General features: G+C 44.7%; 1 protein-coding gene across 2 annotated transcripts in view; it reads left to right on the top strand.

The window, feature by feature from the left end:
- The window catches only part of Atp10a (ATPase phospholipid transporting 10A (putative)), a 165458-nt gene extending 149369 nt beyond the window's left edge, over nucleotides 1–16089 (top strand). The window contains exons 14-21 of one of the 2 annotated variants that reach the window (XM_028855714.2): nucleotides 332–656; nucleotides 2845–2921; nucleotides 6137–6262; nucleotides 10564–10764; nucleotides 13768–13848; nucleotides 13937–14041; nucleotides 14456–14643; nucleotides 14774–16089. In XM_028855714.2, the coding sequence (XP_028711547.1) occupies nucleotides 332–656; nucleotides 2845–2921; nucleotides 6137–6262; nucleotides 10564–10764; nucleotides 13768–13848; nucleotides 13937–14041; nucleotides 14456–14643; nucleotides 14774–15392 (1722 nt within the window). In that variant the 3' untranslated portion in view covers nucleotides 15393–16089. The remainder of the gene's footprint in view (nucleotides 1–331; nucleotides 657–2844; nucleotides 2922–6136; nucleotides 6263–10563; nucleotides 10765–13767; nucleotides 13849–13936; nucleotides 14042–14455; nucleotides 14644–14773) is intronic. The other variant, XM_037198221.1, reaches the window with a different exon arrangement.
- The last annotated feature ends 1315 nt before the right edge of the window (nucleotides 16090–17404 follow it).

Genomic DNA, 17404 nt, shown 5'->3' on the forward strand with positions numbered 1-17404 from the left:
GGTAAAGACCCCAGAGAACTGTAGAGACACATAGATTGAACCTTTAGCCTAACCGTGTAAGACCGAGCAGTAATGCACCCACATCCATGAAGGTGAACATGCTCCATATCAACTTCAGCACAGCTGCATGGGCAATAAAGTATAATTCAGTGGAAGCTGAGTTCTTTCTCTCCTATGCAGGAAGTCATCCTCTCCAGCTGAACTTCCTTTTCTGGAAGTCTAAAGAGCCATTCATGACAGCCACGTGCCCTAGAAGGACATTAGCTTGGGGCATTGAGGCAGATAACCAGGGTCAGTAACATTACTGAAATACGTTGCTTGTCAATTTCAGGAAGCATGTGCAGCCCTCCTGGACCAATGCCTCCAGTATGTGCAGTCCAGAATCTCCCAAAGCACCCCTGAGAATACTGAAAGCAATGTGAGCGTGGGGTTCTCTTTCAACCCAGCCTCCACATCCACTGGCTCCAGCCCCAGCCAAAGCCTTGTGATTGATGGGAGAAGTCTGGCCTATGCCCTTGACAAAAGCCTGGAGGACAAATTTCTCTTCCTTGCCAAGCAGTGTCGCTCTGTCCTCTGCTGCCGGTCAACCCCTTTGCAGAAGAGCATGGTGGTTAAGTTGGTCAGAAGCAAGCTCAAGGCCATGACCCTGGCCATAGGCAAGTATCTAGGCCAATACTACAGGGCCTGACCCTACAGCTGTCTTCTTCAACTTCTCCCTCTCTATGTAGCCTGAATTTCTGATCCTCTTCCATCTAACACTATGAAACAAGAGAAGCCTTTTTCACCTGTTTCCACTTACAATATTGTACCCAGTGTGGTAAAGGGGAGCATTCCAGACATAAAACATACATCAAAGAGCCACAAGATAAGGTAGCAGACATAGGTACTATTACAAGATCAGCAACTGCTAACGTTAGAGGACAAGCTGGAATGTAGACCAATGCTTGGGAGACAGGACATTAGATACCTACCTGTCCCACACAGTTCAGCCACAGTGATGGTCTTATGTTAGCACATGTTGACATAGCAGAGGCCTTTTTCAAGGGTTTAAGGGTTTTGAGTTGTCACATTCCTCTTGGGGTCAAGGTTGTATAATGTTCTAGGGACCCTGGCTGTACCAACCAGAAGACTCAGTGATTCTTCTCAGCTGAATTTGTTGATTGTTTTGAGACAAGCATCTCATTAAATAAATCCATTTCAAAACAGCACAACTTTGCATCATTTAAAAATAGTATCTAACCTTATTTTTCTTGCAGGCACCCTTGGCTGGGTGCCTTCTAGGTTCCCCTCCAATGACAGGGTGGTGGTCACTTAACACATTCTTAGGGAATCTTCTCTTCCTATGTCTGAATTGGCTATAGTTTCCAGCATCAGTTCAGCCACTTCCTGGTGAGGGCCAGGAAGGCAGTAACTCTCATAACACCAATTATAAATGTAACCCACTCCTAGGAAGTAATTGGCTCAGTGATAAAGTATCTTTACCAATTAGTCAGTCACCTATAATGACAGTATCATTTGCAGAAAGTCTGGGGTATTACCCATTATCATCACGGGTACTTCATCTGCTAGGAGAAGTCAGCATTAAGTGTGAGACCTTGGTAACCAAAGTCTGCACACCCTAAGAGTTATGGAGATCCATAGTATCCACTAGGAGAATACACAGATGGACAAGGACACATGCTTAAGAGACATGATCAGAGTGTTCACCATGGCTCCCCTGGCCCAAGCTGAGGGCAGAAAGCATCCCCTTCAGGGAAGGAGAGGCTAATCTCCCCTAGAATGTCATGTCATTTCTTGGACCATATGTTTCAGTCTAAGTAACCCAGCAATTTAGACTTAGAGAGCCCAATTGCACATGATAATTCATTTTTGAATAGGGGCATTATAGGATGCTAGAGAGATCCCATTGTTTCACAAAACTTTAATTCAACAAATTGATCATCCATTGAGTTTAGCCCCATAAAGAACAATAAAATCACCTGGGGGCATACCTGGGAACCCAAGTACTGAGAAAGTTGAGACAAAAAGATTGCAAATTTAAGGTCAGCCTTAGGGATACAGAGTAAGTTCAAGGCCATCACAACAAACTCAGACCCTGTCTCAAAAAGTAAAAAGAGGGCTGGGGATATAGGTCAGTGGCAGGATATTTGTGTGGCGTTCAAAAACCCTAGGTTTGATTTCTAATACTGGGGGAGGGCAGAAATAAAAGGGACTACTTATAACCACATTTAACCATATAACTTTGACTTTTATATATCTACACCTGTTGTTTTTACAGCTTGGCATGTCTGCTATGTCTTGAGCTGTTCTAAGCCTAATTCCAAGAATGGCTACTATTGTCTCAAATTATAATGGCTGTGTTGTTGTTTTGACATCCCAAAGATGTCAAGGTCTCTGACTTTTTAACATTCACCAGTCAACAGCTTGATGGTACAATGGATGTTTTCTTTACTATGCCTCAAAGAGTCAAAAAGCACATATTGGTTAATTCACTGAGGTAATCAATGTGCACAAAATGCTGAGCAGAACTTAACCTGTTTGATTTCGTAAGAAAATTGGTAAGGTGACTGTGAGTTGGAGAGGTCCTGGTGTCCAGCTGGAGGGGTTGAATACCTGCAATAGTGATGAGGATGATGATATTATTGTGCTGTCACATTAAGGGCCTTTTCTAAGCATATCCTGATAGTATAGAACCCAGTGGATAAATAAGATGGTGACTCAGTGCTGAGACAGCTTGATGTGACTGGCAGTTCCATGTTGTACTGTGCCTGATTCTGCTCTACATGTCCCTGTGATTCTATGCATCTCAAAATCAATGATTCTTCCTGCCTGTGTTGTTTTCAGGTGATGGGGCCAATGATGTCAGCATGATCCAGGTGGCAGATGTAGGCGTGGGGATCTCAGGCCAGGAAGGCATGCAGGTAAAAGACCAATTGGGCTGTCCTGTAGGACCAAATGGCCCTCATTGGCCTCTTATTCCATCATAGCACAAGTTATCCCAGCCTGTCTCTGGGCTTTAATGAAGCTGAAGGATTTGCCTTCAGTATGCGTCAGTGCTCACCTTCTGCTAAGCCAGTAGTAGAAGCTAAAGTGGAATGTCATTCTGTTAATGAAGCCATGTGCAATAAATGAATGAAGCCACATGCAATAAATGTCTTTGCCTCTGTCAACACAAGTATATTTGGGGATACCCTGACTCCAAGAGGCAAGGTGAGTCATTGCCTCCCCTGGCCCATCCCGGGAGGCATTTCTGTTTACTATTACCCAACAGTAACTATACTCTGTAAAAGGTGCCTCGTGACACTGTTGGGACCTGAAATCACTCCGAAGATGAAATGTAGCCATCCTGACTCCCATGGAAGTTCCATCTTTGCTTTGCATTTGTCTCTGTGTCAGCTCTGAATGTTCCAGAAATTGAAAACACTGGTTAATTTAAAATATGCTGCTTCTAGATATATAGTATTACAACTTCTAGCACTTGAGCAAGTTTGAGTCACATTTTTTAAAACTTTGGTAAAGCTTTTAGGGGACAGTTTATTCAGTGAGTTTTTAAAATCATATTGCTAATCACCATTTATTCACTGGTTGGATCACTTATTCAATCAAAAACTATTCATGGAACACTCACTATACGTTTGGCTGTGCAGAGAACATTCATTTTCTGGCTTGGTATTAAACTGCAGTCGGATAGTAGGGCCCCTACTGGAAGTACAGTACAGTTGGCCTTCAGTAACCAGGGAGAGTTGCTTCAACACCAACATCCATAGATGTGTAAGTCTCTCACATAAACTGGTATAATTGTATAAATCCTACACACACCCATCTATACACTTTATATAATCACTAGATAATTTCTTGTACCCAATGCAATGGAAACACTATGTAAATAGTAGTTGTGCTGTGTTGTTTGGAAAGAACAATTTGTATATTTTCAATATAGTTTTTACTGAATATTTGACATCCACAGTTGTTTGAGTCTGCAGATTCTATTCCCACAAATACAAAAGGTTGACTTATATGTCTAATGGAATATCCAGTTCTGAACCAAATGCATTATATGCTTTTTGATTCTTCAGTCATTTATCCCATTATTCATTCTTTCGAAAATCAATGAGATTGCACTGTTGCCTGGCATAGACTTAGAAACAGACACCATTAGATATAGTCACTGTCCTCAGTGGAGTTAGCTTAGAAACTCACTCAAAGAGGATAGTCATTGAACAGGAGCAAAGGACACAGCTCAGGAGTGGGGTGCTTACCTGGCACACACAGTGTGATCTCAAGTGCTGAAAAACAGATTAGTAGGCTACAGTGTAGACTTTGGGGCTGTCTTTGGAAACACCTCCAAATGCTGAGAATTCCCGAGGAAGCTCACCTGGCTCTCCAGCCTTCTGCCTTTCCTACCCACCCCAAATCCAGTGCAGACACAGGGCCTGTTCCTACATAGAAATAGCCTAGGCCAACGCTTTCCGCTTCCCCAGCTGTCCTGTTAGAGACAGGGTGGTAGAAACTCTGTTCACTTTGTACCTGCCTCTGTCAGAGCTTGGCTCCAGGGACTGTTCCACAATATGGTAGACCAGAGTCCACAGAAACTGAGTGTCTCAAAGCGCAGAAGCTCTGTTGTTCCTTCTAGCTCCTGGCCTGAGGTGACTGTCAGACGGTGGCTGGGCTGGTTACCTCCTACCTATCCTGACATACCCATAGGGACTCAGTCCAGATTTCTCACATCTGTGCTTTACAAGAAGAGATCAGGATAGCATCCTCTCGTTTGCCAGAATAACATACAAGCAACAGGGTCATCAGAAGAGGTCTGGCCATCTTGCATAATACATCCTCCATTACGTGTAACTTGAAGTACATACAAAAATATTCAGACACATCCTACCTAGAACTTTGCTTGCTCAACACCACCTGCCTTATGGTCCCAGCTGTTTCCACCACTGCTCACGTGACTCTAGTCACAAGTCTTATGGATGGAAGATTGTGTACCTGCCTCAAGCCTAAGGAGCAGTTGTAGCAGCTGAGTCTCCCCCCAGGTGCTCACCATCATCGTCTGTAATACAAAAGGCAAAGGTTGTCATGTGGTGGTGGTGGTGGTGGTGGTGGTGGTGGTGGTGGTGGTGGTGCAGCACACCTTTAATCCCAGCACTCGGGAGCCAGAGGTAGGCAGATCTCTGTGAGTTTGAGGCCAGCCTGGACTACAGAGTGAGTTCCAGGAAAGGCGCAAAGCTACACAGAGAAACCCTGTCTCAGAAAAAAAAAAAAAAGGCAAAGGTTTCTCTGCATATGAGGTTGACAAGTGCTGTCTAGTTAGCTTTTTCTTAAGGGAAATAGCAGAAACTGGCAATGCTGAAAAATCCCTAATGAATTTTTCCTTCCATTCATTCAACAAATGTTACTTGAGCTTCTCCATACGTGTGGTGCGGTTGGAGCATTGTGAAAAGACAGAGAGAGAAGTCATTTTCTCTTTTCTTCTTTTCCATTTCATGAGTGAGCCTGGATGAAGTAAGTCTGCAGGAAGGGAAGGGAAGGGCTGAGAGTGGGCCCACACATAGCTACCATTTCTACCTGTCAGTTCAGCATCTGCAGATCCCAGCAGCTGAGAGGAGGATATCGGGGAATGAAGTGCACAAGTTGCCAGACATGTAGAGATTTTTTTCTTGTCATTCCTTAAAAACCGCAGTGTAACGGACTGTTTAACTTCCTGGGAGAGTAGTCCAAAACACAACTCCCAATCCGATAAACATCAGCAGGTCATCGTTAGCTCATCTTTGAGATCTGGGTACAGTACCACTGGGGCCGGAGATAGGTGAGGGAAATTCCATGCATCTCTAGGTTTTGAGGCTCGATAGGAAACAATATTAAAAGAGAAAAATTGAAGGCTTTTTAAAACTCATTAATCCTATGTCTAGCGTTTGAGACCTTAAATGGTTCTAGAAAGTGGCATCCCTGAGAACCAGTACTTATTGAGTGGTTTTTCTTTTTAACTGAAGGAGTTAATAAGATGAAGCCACACTTAGCACTGTTTGAAGCTGGATTTTTTTTTTTTCCTCCTGTGTTTGCTTTGCCTTGCCTTTGTTCTTCTCTGCCAAGTGGTTGGGCATCAGCAGTGATGCAAATTACTTTCCTTTTCAAGGCTGTGATGGCAAGCGACTTCGCAGTGCCAAGATTCCGGTACCTGGAGAGGCTGTTAATCGTGCACGGACACTGGTGCTACTCCAGACTGGCCAACATGGTGCTGTATTTCTTCTACAAAAACACAGTAGGTATTTGGCATGGGTCTTTAGAATTTTTCAGTTAAAGGCTTACCATAACTGCTTTTGCACTGTATCAACTGCAGACTCACAGTTGAGAGAGATGGACGTAGAAGACCTCTGTGACAACCCTACCCTATCCCCAGCCCCCAAAGGCTTACAGTTTGTCAGACTGATGCCTGCATAAGGCCAGAAGACCACCAGGGTCTCCTGTCCACTTTTGGGTTTGTATGAATGTCTGTGATAGTATCCTGGTCTTGTGCCCTATAATATCTGAAAACTAACTCATGGGAAATGAAAACAGCTGCATCTTTAAGGACGAAAGGTCTTATAAACAGCAGGCAACACAAGAAAGTTCATATATGGCTTTATAAAGTAGCATAATGACAAGGCCAGCAATTTGCAACGGATCCAATAGACAATAAGTTGCTAAGACTGTGTCGCTATCTGACCTCTGATTCTGTTCTTTAGTTCTCAACCTACATCCTTGTGTTTCTTAGGAGTGTTCTTAAGGTGTTCCTTAGGATTAGGATGTCCACAGTGGGACACTGATTTCTCTGCTGTAGGCAAGGAAGGTTAAAGCAGAAGTGTGTTCAGTGGCCTTGCAATCAGAAAAATCACTTGATCTTGCTATATAGTTCAGACACTGAATGTTGTCTATCAGAGACACACTCACACCAGCTCTTGTACAAATCCCCAAGTGAGGCCTTGAACCTGGTAAGAAAGGGCCTTTCACATTCTCCTAGGCTTAGGGCAGATACACACTCTTCTAGCTAGCTTAATTGGTAGCTCTGTTTAAGTGAAGATTCCTAGGCCAGATGCACTGTGAACATTTGTGTCTCTTCAGGGGTTTTGAATACAGGGCTGTTCCTGATCTCTCCCACATAGTCCTCATGTTTAATCTTAGTTCTTTCATGCTCCACAGGCCTGAGGAATGGCCCACAGGATCATCAAAAAATTCTGACTCATTTGTAAGATTTCTAGACACTCTCCTGAGGGGCTGCTGGTTTCAGCTCTGCCTCTGGCAGCTTGAGGCTGAGTGAACCAACAAGGAGACAAACTAAACTCTTGGGATAAATGACCTTCTAAGCTTGTCCCATAAATCTCACTGTCTAAATATCAGAACGCCAGGGTCAAGAAGATGTTGTGATCTACTGAAAAAGATTCAAATAAATTAAATGTTTTTTTAATTCCATATGAAAACCTTCATGTTAACTCTAAGCTGAAGTCCGTACAGCTTTTTCTTGTGTTCTTAATGGTTCATTCTGGAGGCTGACACATACTTTCCCATTCCTAACCTCTCTCACCCACTCACTCACTTGCCTCATTTCCAAAATGTCTTCTCACAAATGAATACAGATGCTTGCAACCAATCAGGAAATGGCTAATTGAGTAGATTTGGAAATCAATTCAGATTAAGCTCCACCTGGAACCACATCCAAAAACATTGTTCTGTTTCTGCCCTTGTGAGTTCTTTTCTCCTTTCTTTATACCCCAGTATTGACTTTCCAGAATGGCGAGGCCTCAGATACCCAGAACCTAGAGGCTCCCACCTTCTCTCCCCAGGAGTGAATGGCCCCTTTGGAGTAGGTTAGACTGGAGTAAAGCCTCATTTCTTTCAGTCCTTAGTACTCAACTTAGAGTAGGGTTATGTTGTATTGATAACAACCCATCACAAGTTGAAATATCACAAATGAAAAATATGTTTAGTACATTTAAGTCAACTACTATCATAGCGTAGTTCAGAGTACACTGGAACATTGTTGCCTTGTGACCAGCTAACTGGGAGCTTCGGCTCAAAGCCACTGTCTAGCATTTCCTGAGAATAAAGCCCAGGAAACAATCCAAAACAAAATTCAAAGTTTTGCAGAAGGCATATTGCTTTCACACCATCATCATAAACTTGAAAAATCCTAAATTGAGGCATCATAAGTTGAGGACCATGTCTGTTTGACTTCTATGGGTTATAATTTTTTTCATCCCCCAAAACAGAACTATGAATTAAGCTAGCTCAACTCTGTAATTCCCAGTTCAAGGCTATGAAACTGAGAAGGTAGTGAGAGTAACATACTCCAAGCTTTCTAACATTTTAGAGGTAAACAGAGGCTAACACGGCAGCCTGCCATGTTAATCCTGTCCTTGTTGGAGAGCACAGGAGGAGAAAGAGCTGCCTGCCTGGTTTTCCTCATGTAAGATGCCGGGCTTTGTTAAGAGCATTCATCCACGTGAGCAGTTCAAGGGTAATCACTCCCCACAGGAGAGAGTCATTAATTTTAAGAATAAATTGGCCTTTCCAATAAAGAGCAGAGAAGAACAGTTTCTATAGTAACAGAGGCTTGGGAAGAAAGCTCTTTGGTACTATGAGGGGGGCTCTCAATTATCTAAGGATTTTTCTTCCTGTTCTTTTGACTCCATTTGCTCTACTATGACTCAGAAGGCTGAGCCCACGATGGTGGGTGAGCAAGAGTGAGCTGTGGGAGGAAGGCAGGGGAGCAAATCAATGAAGTCTGTCAGGGGCCGGTGTGGAGGGGGACATCGCATATTAGGAAGCTTAAGTCATAGATGAAAGCAGTACTTGGGGGGATTTAGTCATAGCTTCCACCCACATGGACGAGCATTTTTTTCTGATCCTCAGAAGCCATTTCTAAGGCACGAAACCAAGGCTCAGAGAGGTAAAGTGAAGAGCCAGAGGCATAAAGCAACTCATTCAAGGGCCATGGAGAGCTCCATGAACCCAGAGGCAGTCCTCATTGTGCCCAGTGGAACATTCCTCCACTTTACCACATCTCCTTTGGAGACTGGCGCCTGACACCTTAGGCCAAGATCCATTCGTGTTAGATTTATTACTCCTACTCTGACCACTTTCGTATCTCACACCTTAGTTTTCTGTAAATGTAAGAGCAGCTTGAGCTTGAGTCTCAGAGGAAAGGAGGACATTAAACTAGGAAGAGTATGCCTCTGAGAATAGCCACAGGATTCCAGGGATCTCACGAATTCTTTAAAGGCATCGGGCCCTTTCATTCTCAACACCCTCCCTGGGGAGCTCTCACAGGTATGGCCGTGGCATAGACGGGGACACTGAAGCAGAGAGGTGATACGGTCTCTGCCAAATGACACAGTGCGTGTAAAAACACTTTGTGTGCTAGTTCTGTATCACTCTAATGAAATAACTGGAATAAGTAAGTTATAAGGGGAAAGTTTTTGTTCGGGGGTTTTTTGTTTTGTTTTGTTTGTTTGTTTAGATCATGGCGTCAGATGTTTCAGCCCACAGACTTGCTTTCCATTTCCTTTGGGTCTATGAGGAGGCAGCACACCATGATTGGAACAAAGCTACTTACCCCATGGTTCGCAGAGAGCCAGAGGGAATTGGGTTACCAATATTCTGTTTCAGGACATGCCCTTCCTGATGTAACTTCCTCTCACTAGGCCCCACCTCTTTCAGCTTCCACTACCTCCAAAGAGCTCTCTCAGCTGTGAAACAAGCCTTAACTCAGGGGCCTCTGGGAGGCATTCAAGAGCTGAACCCCAGTGTTTTATATCCGCCATCAGACTGCTGTATTTCCCATGTAAATGCGCTCCAGCCACTGAAACTCTCAGCAGCTGAAATCGGAAAGCCATCTTGGCTAACTCCCCCTACCCCCCACTCCCCCCCCCTACCCCCCCACCCTCCCCCACCCCCCGAGCAGGGGGTTGACGGTCTCTGTTTCTTACTTGCTTGCCTTTGCTCTTGTGCTCACGTGTGTCTTCGAAGCTCTTATGGAAAGTGTTGATGAGTTTCCACTGTTCCTTTCCAAAAATAAGGCAGAGATGGGAGGACCATAACAAGGTTAGCCTGGGCTACATAGTTAAGCCTTGTCCCCTCCCCCCACCCCCCAAAAACAGAGAGAGAAAGAAAGAAGATGGGGGGAGGGCATGGGCTTACAGATGTATCCTAGGGTGGGTATTTGGGAAGACAGAAAAAGGGAAGGCCCCAGGGCAGGAGCCCAGGCCTTAAGATGTAAGCCATCCTGAGCCCCGCCTTGATCGTTTCACATTGACCATCTCCAACTCTTCTGGAACAAAATCTCATGCCTCCTTGGGATGCTCCTGGGAATTCCAAATTCCTACTACTGGTCTCTTGAGTACAGGGGACTGTGGTAGAAGAGGATTGTGAGCAGGCCAATGACAAGGCTAGAGGCTTTCGGGAGAAATCACTGCCTAGCTACTTAATTACAGAAAATCTCTGCGGGGATATTGAGTCCTTCAGATGAGTCTCTGCAGGGACAGCTAAAAAAATAACCTGTTCTTATGCCTCCTTTCTCTGTTGCAGATGTTTGTGGGCCTCTTGTTTTGGTTCCAGTTTTACTGTGGCTTTTCTGCATCTGCCATGATTGACCAGTGGTATCTGATTTTCTTTAATCTGCTCTTCTCATCGCTTCCCCAGCTCGTGACTGGGGTGCTGGATAAAGACATTCCAGCCGACATGCTACTGAGAGAGCCCCAGCTTTACAAGAGTGGCCAGAACATGGAGGTAAGCACCCTGCTATCTCTGCCCCCATCTCTTGGCCTCCACCCCCTTGCCTTTCACCTTCCAGAAAGTAAAATTCTCCCCAAATCCCTACTAGAAAATTGTCAAAATTGGAGAATGGATGCTGTATGTTAGACTCTGTAATACATTGTGTTAGCTTTGCATTGCTGTAATAAAATACTTGAGACAATTAACTTGTAAGAGGAAAAGCTTTTTTGCATACATGGTTATGGCAGTTGCAGTCTAGGATTGGGCAATACTGTTTGGGCTTCTGATAGGAGTGCCTGATTGTCATGGCAATGGTGAGAACCATATACTGGAGCAAACTGCTCATGTCCCAAACTAGGAAGCAAAGAGGAAGCAACCAGGACCTCACCATCACCTCAGAAGCACACCCCTATGACTTAGGGACCTCCTACTAAGCTCCACTTCCTAAAGGTTCTGTCACCTCTCTCAAGCACCACTCCTGGAACCAAGCTTCAATACACAATCCTTTGGGGGGACAATGAACGAATGAAAACCTTCTCTACCTCAGCTATTTCCAGGTTCCCAAGAAAAGTCTACATCAAATCTGACTTGGTCACAGGTGATGATCAATTTCCCTAAAGCAAACAAAAGCAAAGAAAAATAAAATGTCACTTTCACCATGAATTAAGACAACAGACTCAAAGGGAAACCACTGAATGAGCAGACAGATGTAAATGTATGCTTACATCAGCAATCCACATGTTTGCAAACTGAAGGCCAGCTGTCCTGCCAGTCCTTGCAGTAAACCATGCATGCTTCTCTTTGGCCAGTTGTTACGTGTGCAGAAAGAATGCAGCATCCTATCTCTTCCACATTATGTCTAATTCAGAATGTATTTGCTTCAAGTTACCTTCCTATAGCTGCTCTGCTGACACTTAATTCTCAGAGGAGCAGGCTTCACAGCTCAGGAGACAGGCTATTAGGAGACAATTGGTTTTCTGGCTGGTACCTGTGGTCTTGACAGGATTCTCACCCTAGCCAACTTACTGTCCTCAGCCAGGCATGAGACAAGACACTGTAAGCTTGTCACATGGAATGAGGTAACCAATGAGAATGTCACCAGTGCTTTCCTTAAGTGGTGGTAAATGCTCTTCCTGAATCCTGTGTGTATCTTGTAAGCCACTGAAGACTTATTAGAGTGCTGCTGAAGGGATGATGGGGCCCTAGTTACTTCTTCTTTAAATACAGATTTCTGTTATCCAGATACTGAAACATTCATTTGTCTGTACCAAGGCCATTTTTGCCATTGGTATAGAGTTGTCATAGTGTGCTTGGCATTGATATAGCAAAACACCTAAGATGGTGTTAGTTATTTCTCTATTGTTGCAACAAAGCACCATGATCAATGCAGCTTATAAGAGAGTGTACTGGGGGCTTAAAGCTTCAGAGGGTGAGTCCATAGCCACCATAGTGGGGAACATGGTGGCAGGCAGGCATACCTCCTCCATGGCCACACCTCCCAATCCTTCCCAAATAGTTCCTCCAACTGGGAACCAAGCATTCAAATATATGAACCTATGAGGACCATTCCCATTCAAACCACCAAAGTCAGGCTATTTAAATAAAAGTAGTTGTCTGGAGGTCCAAGGTTGAAGAGCTGCATCTGGTGATGGTTTTGATGTTGATGGAGCTTGAAAGCATGGCATGGCATGGCAGTCATAAGGATGTGTCTCTTCTAGTCTCTTTCATGTAAATCAGTCATGGGGGTTCCTGTGGTTTATCTTAACTATCTTCCAAAGGCCCAACAAGTTTCCACTCTCTCAACATTTTACAGTGAGGATTAAGCATTAGTGAATCAACCCTTGGGGACACCCTGAAACCATATCAAAACCGGAGTAATAATTTCTTTGTTACCATCATGAAGGGTTGGAGAGATGGCTTCATGGTTAAGAGCACTTAACTGCTCTAGGCAATGCATACACATTCTGCACATATGCAGACAAAAAACGCTCATATACATAAAAGAAAAATAAGTAAATCTAAAACTCCACTAGGAAACATCCATCATCTAACTTTAAAAGCTAAGGCTCATTGTTAAGAGTCTTTCTAAAGGACTCATCATAAAACCTTTTCAAAATGGAAGACTAGGGAGGCCCAGGCCAGGGGGTCCAGATTAGGGGCCTGGGCAGATCAGGGGGTAGGCCCAAGATTTCAGCTGTTCTTTCCCAAGGAAAAGTTCCTTTGTAAAGCTCAGTGAGCAGTGTCGTTGTGTCCTACCCCACGCCCCTGCAAACCACCACCAGGGAATTTCATGAGTACTGACTGTATTGACATCATTTCTACCCTTCCTTTTTCTCCACTCAGCTCCTCCCAACCTTCCTCTGGATTCCCTCTCAAATTCATGACCTCTGCTGACATATACCTATAGGGCTCATGTTCTGGGTTCAAAGGCTCCCAGTGATTCAGCTGCCTACAGCTGTGAGCCTGCCTGATTTGATTTCTCATCCACCATGTTGGAGCCTTGCTCTCCTCAGGTCCTGAAACAGTACATTTTCCTCTAGTGCCTGACCTAAGTATTTAAGGTATCACATGCTGAAGAATACATAGCAAGCTTTCTTGTCAGACTATCTTTGGATCGCCAGCCCCCAGACAATGACACAGAGACTTATTATTAATTATGAAAGCTTAGCTTCTAGCTTAGGCTTGTTTCCAACTAGCTCTTATAACTTAATTTAACCATATTTTTTAATCTTTGTTCTGCCACGTGGCTCAGTAACCTCTTCTCAGTGCAGCACATCCGACTTGCTCCACGTCTGCTGGTGAAATCCAAGCATCTAGATTCCTCCTCCTCCTTCTCTCCCTAGAAGCCCCACCTATTCTCTCTTCCCTAGCTATGGGCTACTCAGCTCCTTATTAACCCAATCAGAAGGTACCTTGGCAAAGACAAGAGTCTTTGTACAAAAAGATCATCCCACAGCAAGAACGCCTTGTAGGGGACAAGCCCTTCTCTGTAAATTCTTTCTTGTTTCTGTGTCCCAGGAATACCGGCCACAAGCATTCTGGCTAAACATGGTAGACGCCGCCTTCCAGAGCCTGGTGTGCTTTTACATTCCTTACCTGGTAAGTGGAACCCAGGGCAGGGTTTTTTCCTCAACTGCCTCTAGGCACCTACAGACCACAGAACTTTGCCCTTGTGCTTGTCTTTCAGGCCTACTATGACTCCGATGTGGATTTATTTACCTGGGGGACCCCTGTCACAGCAATAGCACTGTTCACCTTCCTGCTGCACCTGGGTATTGAAACCAAAACCTGGGTGAGCCACGGGCAAAGTCACACTCCAAAAGGGACCCATGTTGCGGGCCACAAACTTCCCAGCAGGTGTTTTACGCATGCAGGAGGCTACAAAGCTGCCCTAGCTGTGTGCTAAGATGGAAAGTGATGTCTACTTTCCTGGGAAAAGGGACAACCCACCACCCACCATCCTGTACAGTACTTATCTACCTGCTTTCTCGGTCTCCTTCTCTGCTATGCTCCTGCCTTGCCCGCACCTCTTCCCTTTACAGTCCTGTCCCAGCCTGTTCTCCTAAGACCAACCAGCCACTGACAACAAGAGTCTTCACTAAGACCTGGAAGGCACACCCCTATCCATTCCCCATAAACCCATATTGTTGTTATGATTGACACTCTTAAAGTGAAATAAAAGCCCTTTCTCTCTGGTTGCTTTCAGACCTGGCTCAACTGGTTAGCCTGTGGCTTCAGTACGTTTTTGTTTTTCTCCGTGGCTCTGATCTACAACACGTCCTGTGCAACATGCTATCCTCCATCTAACCCTTACTGGACCATGCAGACATTACTGGGTGACCCTCTGTTTTACTTGACTTGTCTCCTCGCGCCTGTCGCTGCCCTGCTGCCCAGGTGAGTATCAGTTGGTGCCTCCCGCTGGCCAGCAAGTGCAGCATACATGCTGTGCATGGGCCTGCGTGAGCCTCCTGAAGCTCAGTCATGGCCCTTTAGAATCTGATTCTTTTTCATGTGTTCTTTCTAGACTGTTTTTCAAAGCCCTCCAGGGGAGCCTTTTCCCTACCCAGCTCCAGCTGGGACGCCAGTCAGCCAAGAAATCTGCCAGCAAATTCAGTGCTCCCAAAGAGACTTCTACTCCGGGACAACCACCTGGAGACTCAGAAACTGAGCTTTCAGAAAGGAAGACCATGGCACCTTTTGAGTCCCTTCCCAGGGATTGTGCTTGTCAAGCTCCCCAGCTCACACAGCAGCTGGCCTGCTCCCCAGAGGCCAGTGGGGAGCCCAGTGCAGTGGATACAAATATGCCATTAAGAGAGAACACCTTGCTGGAAGGACTGGGCACTCAGGCTTCAGGGCCCTCCATGCCTGGGGAGGCTGTCTCAGAAGAGTATCCTGGTGACTCCAAGAAGAAACCCACCAGTACTAGCCAGACAGCCTCCTTATCGTCACTGTTCAATCTGCCCAGCTTTGGCTCACTCAGCTGGATCTCTTCCCTGTCGCTGGCCAGTGGGCTGGGAAGTGTCTTGCAACTGTCCAGAAGTAGTTTGCAGATGGACAAGCAGGATGGTGAATTCCTGTCCAGTCCCTCACAGACAGATCAGGACCTACACAGCTTACAGGGACAAGTCACAGGCTACTTCTAGTATCACCTCCAAAGGGTCACAGCCAATTGTGGTGACAAAGAAATCCTTGAAATAGCCTTTTTATTCTGTAACAGATGTTAATGTTATTTATGTTTATTATTTGCACAGAAGAGTTCTAGGAAGATGTATTTTTTAAATGTTTCCAAGACAAATATAGGAAACCCAAGGTACCAAAAAAGAAAGTTTATTTTTTAAAGTTCTAAGTAGAGTATACTGATGAAAAAATAAGAGCATATATCTTTATCTGTCTATCTGTATATAAAGTTTAAAGAAGAGTGACACTTGGAAAGTGTGTCTAGATTTATTTTTTCATCTCATTTTGTAAGGAAAAACAATGTGCTTTGTTTCCTCAGCATATGTGGCCCTGGCTTTCTGCAAGCAGGCATAAACATGTGACTAGTCCAGTGACCCCTAGGGTGGCTCTGATGGGGATGGACACAGGACCAGGAGGAAAGAAGGCGGAGGGGAGGGGAGGGGAGAGTGTGTGACCTTTGAGGCAAATTCCTCCATTGGCTTCCAGTGTTACCAACAGCAAAAGGAAAGTGAAAACTCAAGAAAAACTCATGTGAATTTCCTGCCAACACTCAGTTCCATGCAGGCATTTCATAAAGTTCACTTCATAGGTCCGACAGCTCCAATGTCATGTGTGTTTCTTGCTAAAATCCCCACATGCAATAAATAACCTCCACTTTGCAAATAGTGTGTCTGGTAGCCACTGTTGTGTGAAGATGCTGGTGTATGACCTAAGTGGGTATGTTCTGAACACTGTGTGGTCACTTCTTTATGCAAGTCCTTTAGTCACTGAAGACAATGGTACTGTGATGTCTAGGCCAGGATCACAGAGTAACCTGTTACCCTTGGCTCCTTGCTTCAGGCCATGGATAACAGCCAGACTCCACTAACCAAAATTTTGGACATTTTGAGTAATTACCTTCAGGCTTTTGTCTGATGAGCTATCATATGTCCTCATCCAAAAGGGAAAAGGGGGAGAGAAATGATTAAAACTCTTAATGACAAACTCTACTATTTCAGTGACAGTGTTAACTCATCCTCCTTGTTTGCCCACCCTGTCCCACACTTGGGATAGGAAGTAAGCAGGATGTGTCTTGGGCTCCTCCAGTGGGTATCTGTCTCTTCAGACTGCAATGCAGAATAGCACAGGATAAAGACATGGGGGAGAACTGCCCACTGAATATGGTTCTTGTCAAGTATCAGAATGTCCCTCATTCCTCAGAGTGGAAGCTCACTGTACCAGTTCCAGAAGAGATGGGGCTTTATGGACCTTGCTCTCAACAACTCTGATCAAGGATGCTATAATCTATAGATGTCCTCACAGAATTCTATGTTGAAAGCTTCCATCTCTACATAAACGTACTGAGAGGTGAGGGCTTGGGGGGGATATGTCCAGGACATGAGGGCTTGATCTTGAATGTATTAACACTATGATCAAAAGGGGCTTTCAAGACTACATTTGTTCTCTTGTCCTTCAAGCAACCACCATTGTGATGATACATCAAGATGGCTCTCACCAGATACAAACACCTTAACATTGGACTCCTAGCACTGGTAACTGCAAAGGAACACATTTCTGTTCTTTATAAATTAGCCAGACTCAGGTATTCTGTTATCAAAACATAAAACCAACCAAGGCATAGGATTTGTCACCTCATTTCTTCCCTTAGTTTTGGGGTTCAGTCTTGTAAGACTGCCTCTGTTCTTGGTGCTGCATTTCTGCCAGTGAGGTAAGACTATAGTCCCACATCCAAAGGAGAGACTTCTATTTACATTCTAAGCAGCCCTAGTATCTATAACCTCCTATATAAAGGTTGCACAGCAGTTCCCAAACCAGTTACTGGTAAACTGTGTGGGAGGTATCCTTTCTACAGTGCTGTGTCCCTAGACACAGCCTGACTTGCTCTGATTAGGATGGTGAGAAGATGAAGTCATACACACACACACAGAGAGAGAGAGAGAGGAGAGGTGAGGGGAGAGGAGAGAGACAGATAGGCAGA

Source organism: Peromyscus leucopus, chromosome 1, assembly GCF_004664715.2.
Source record: "Peromyscus leucopus breed LL Stock chromosome 1, UCI_PerLeu_2.1, whole genome shotgun sequence".
Taxonomy (NCBI): domain Eukaryota; kingdom Metazoa; phylum Chordata; class Mammalia; order Rodentia; family Cricetidae; genus Peromyscus; species Peromyscus leucopus.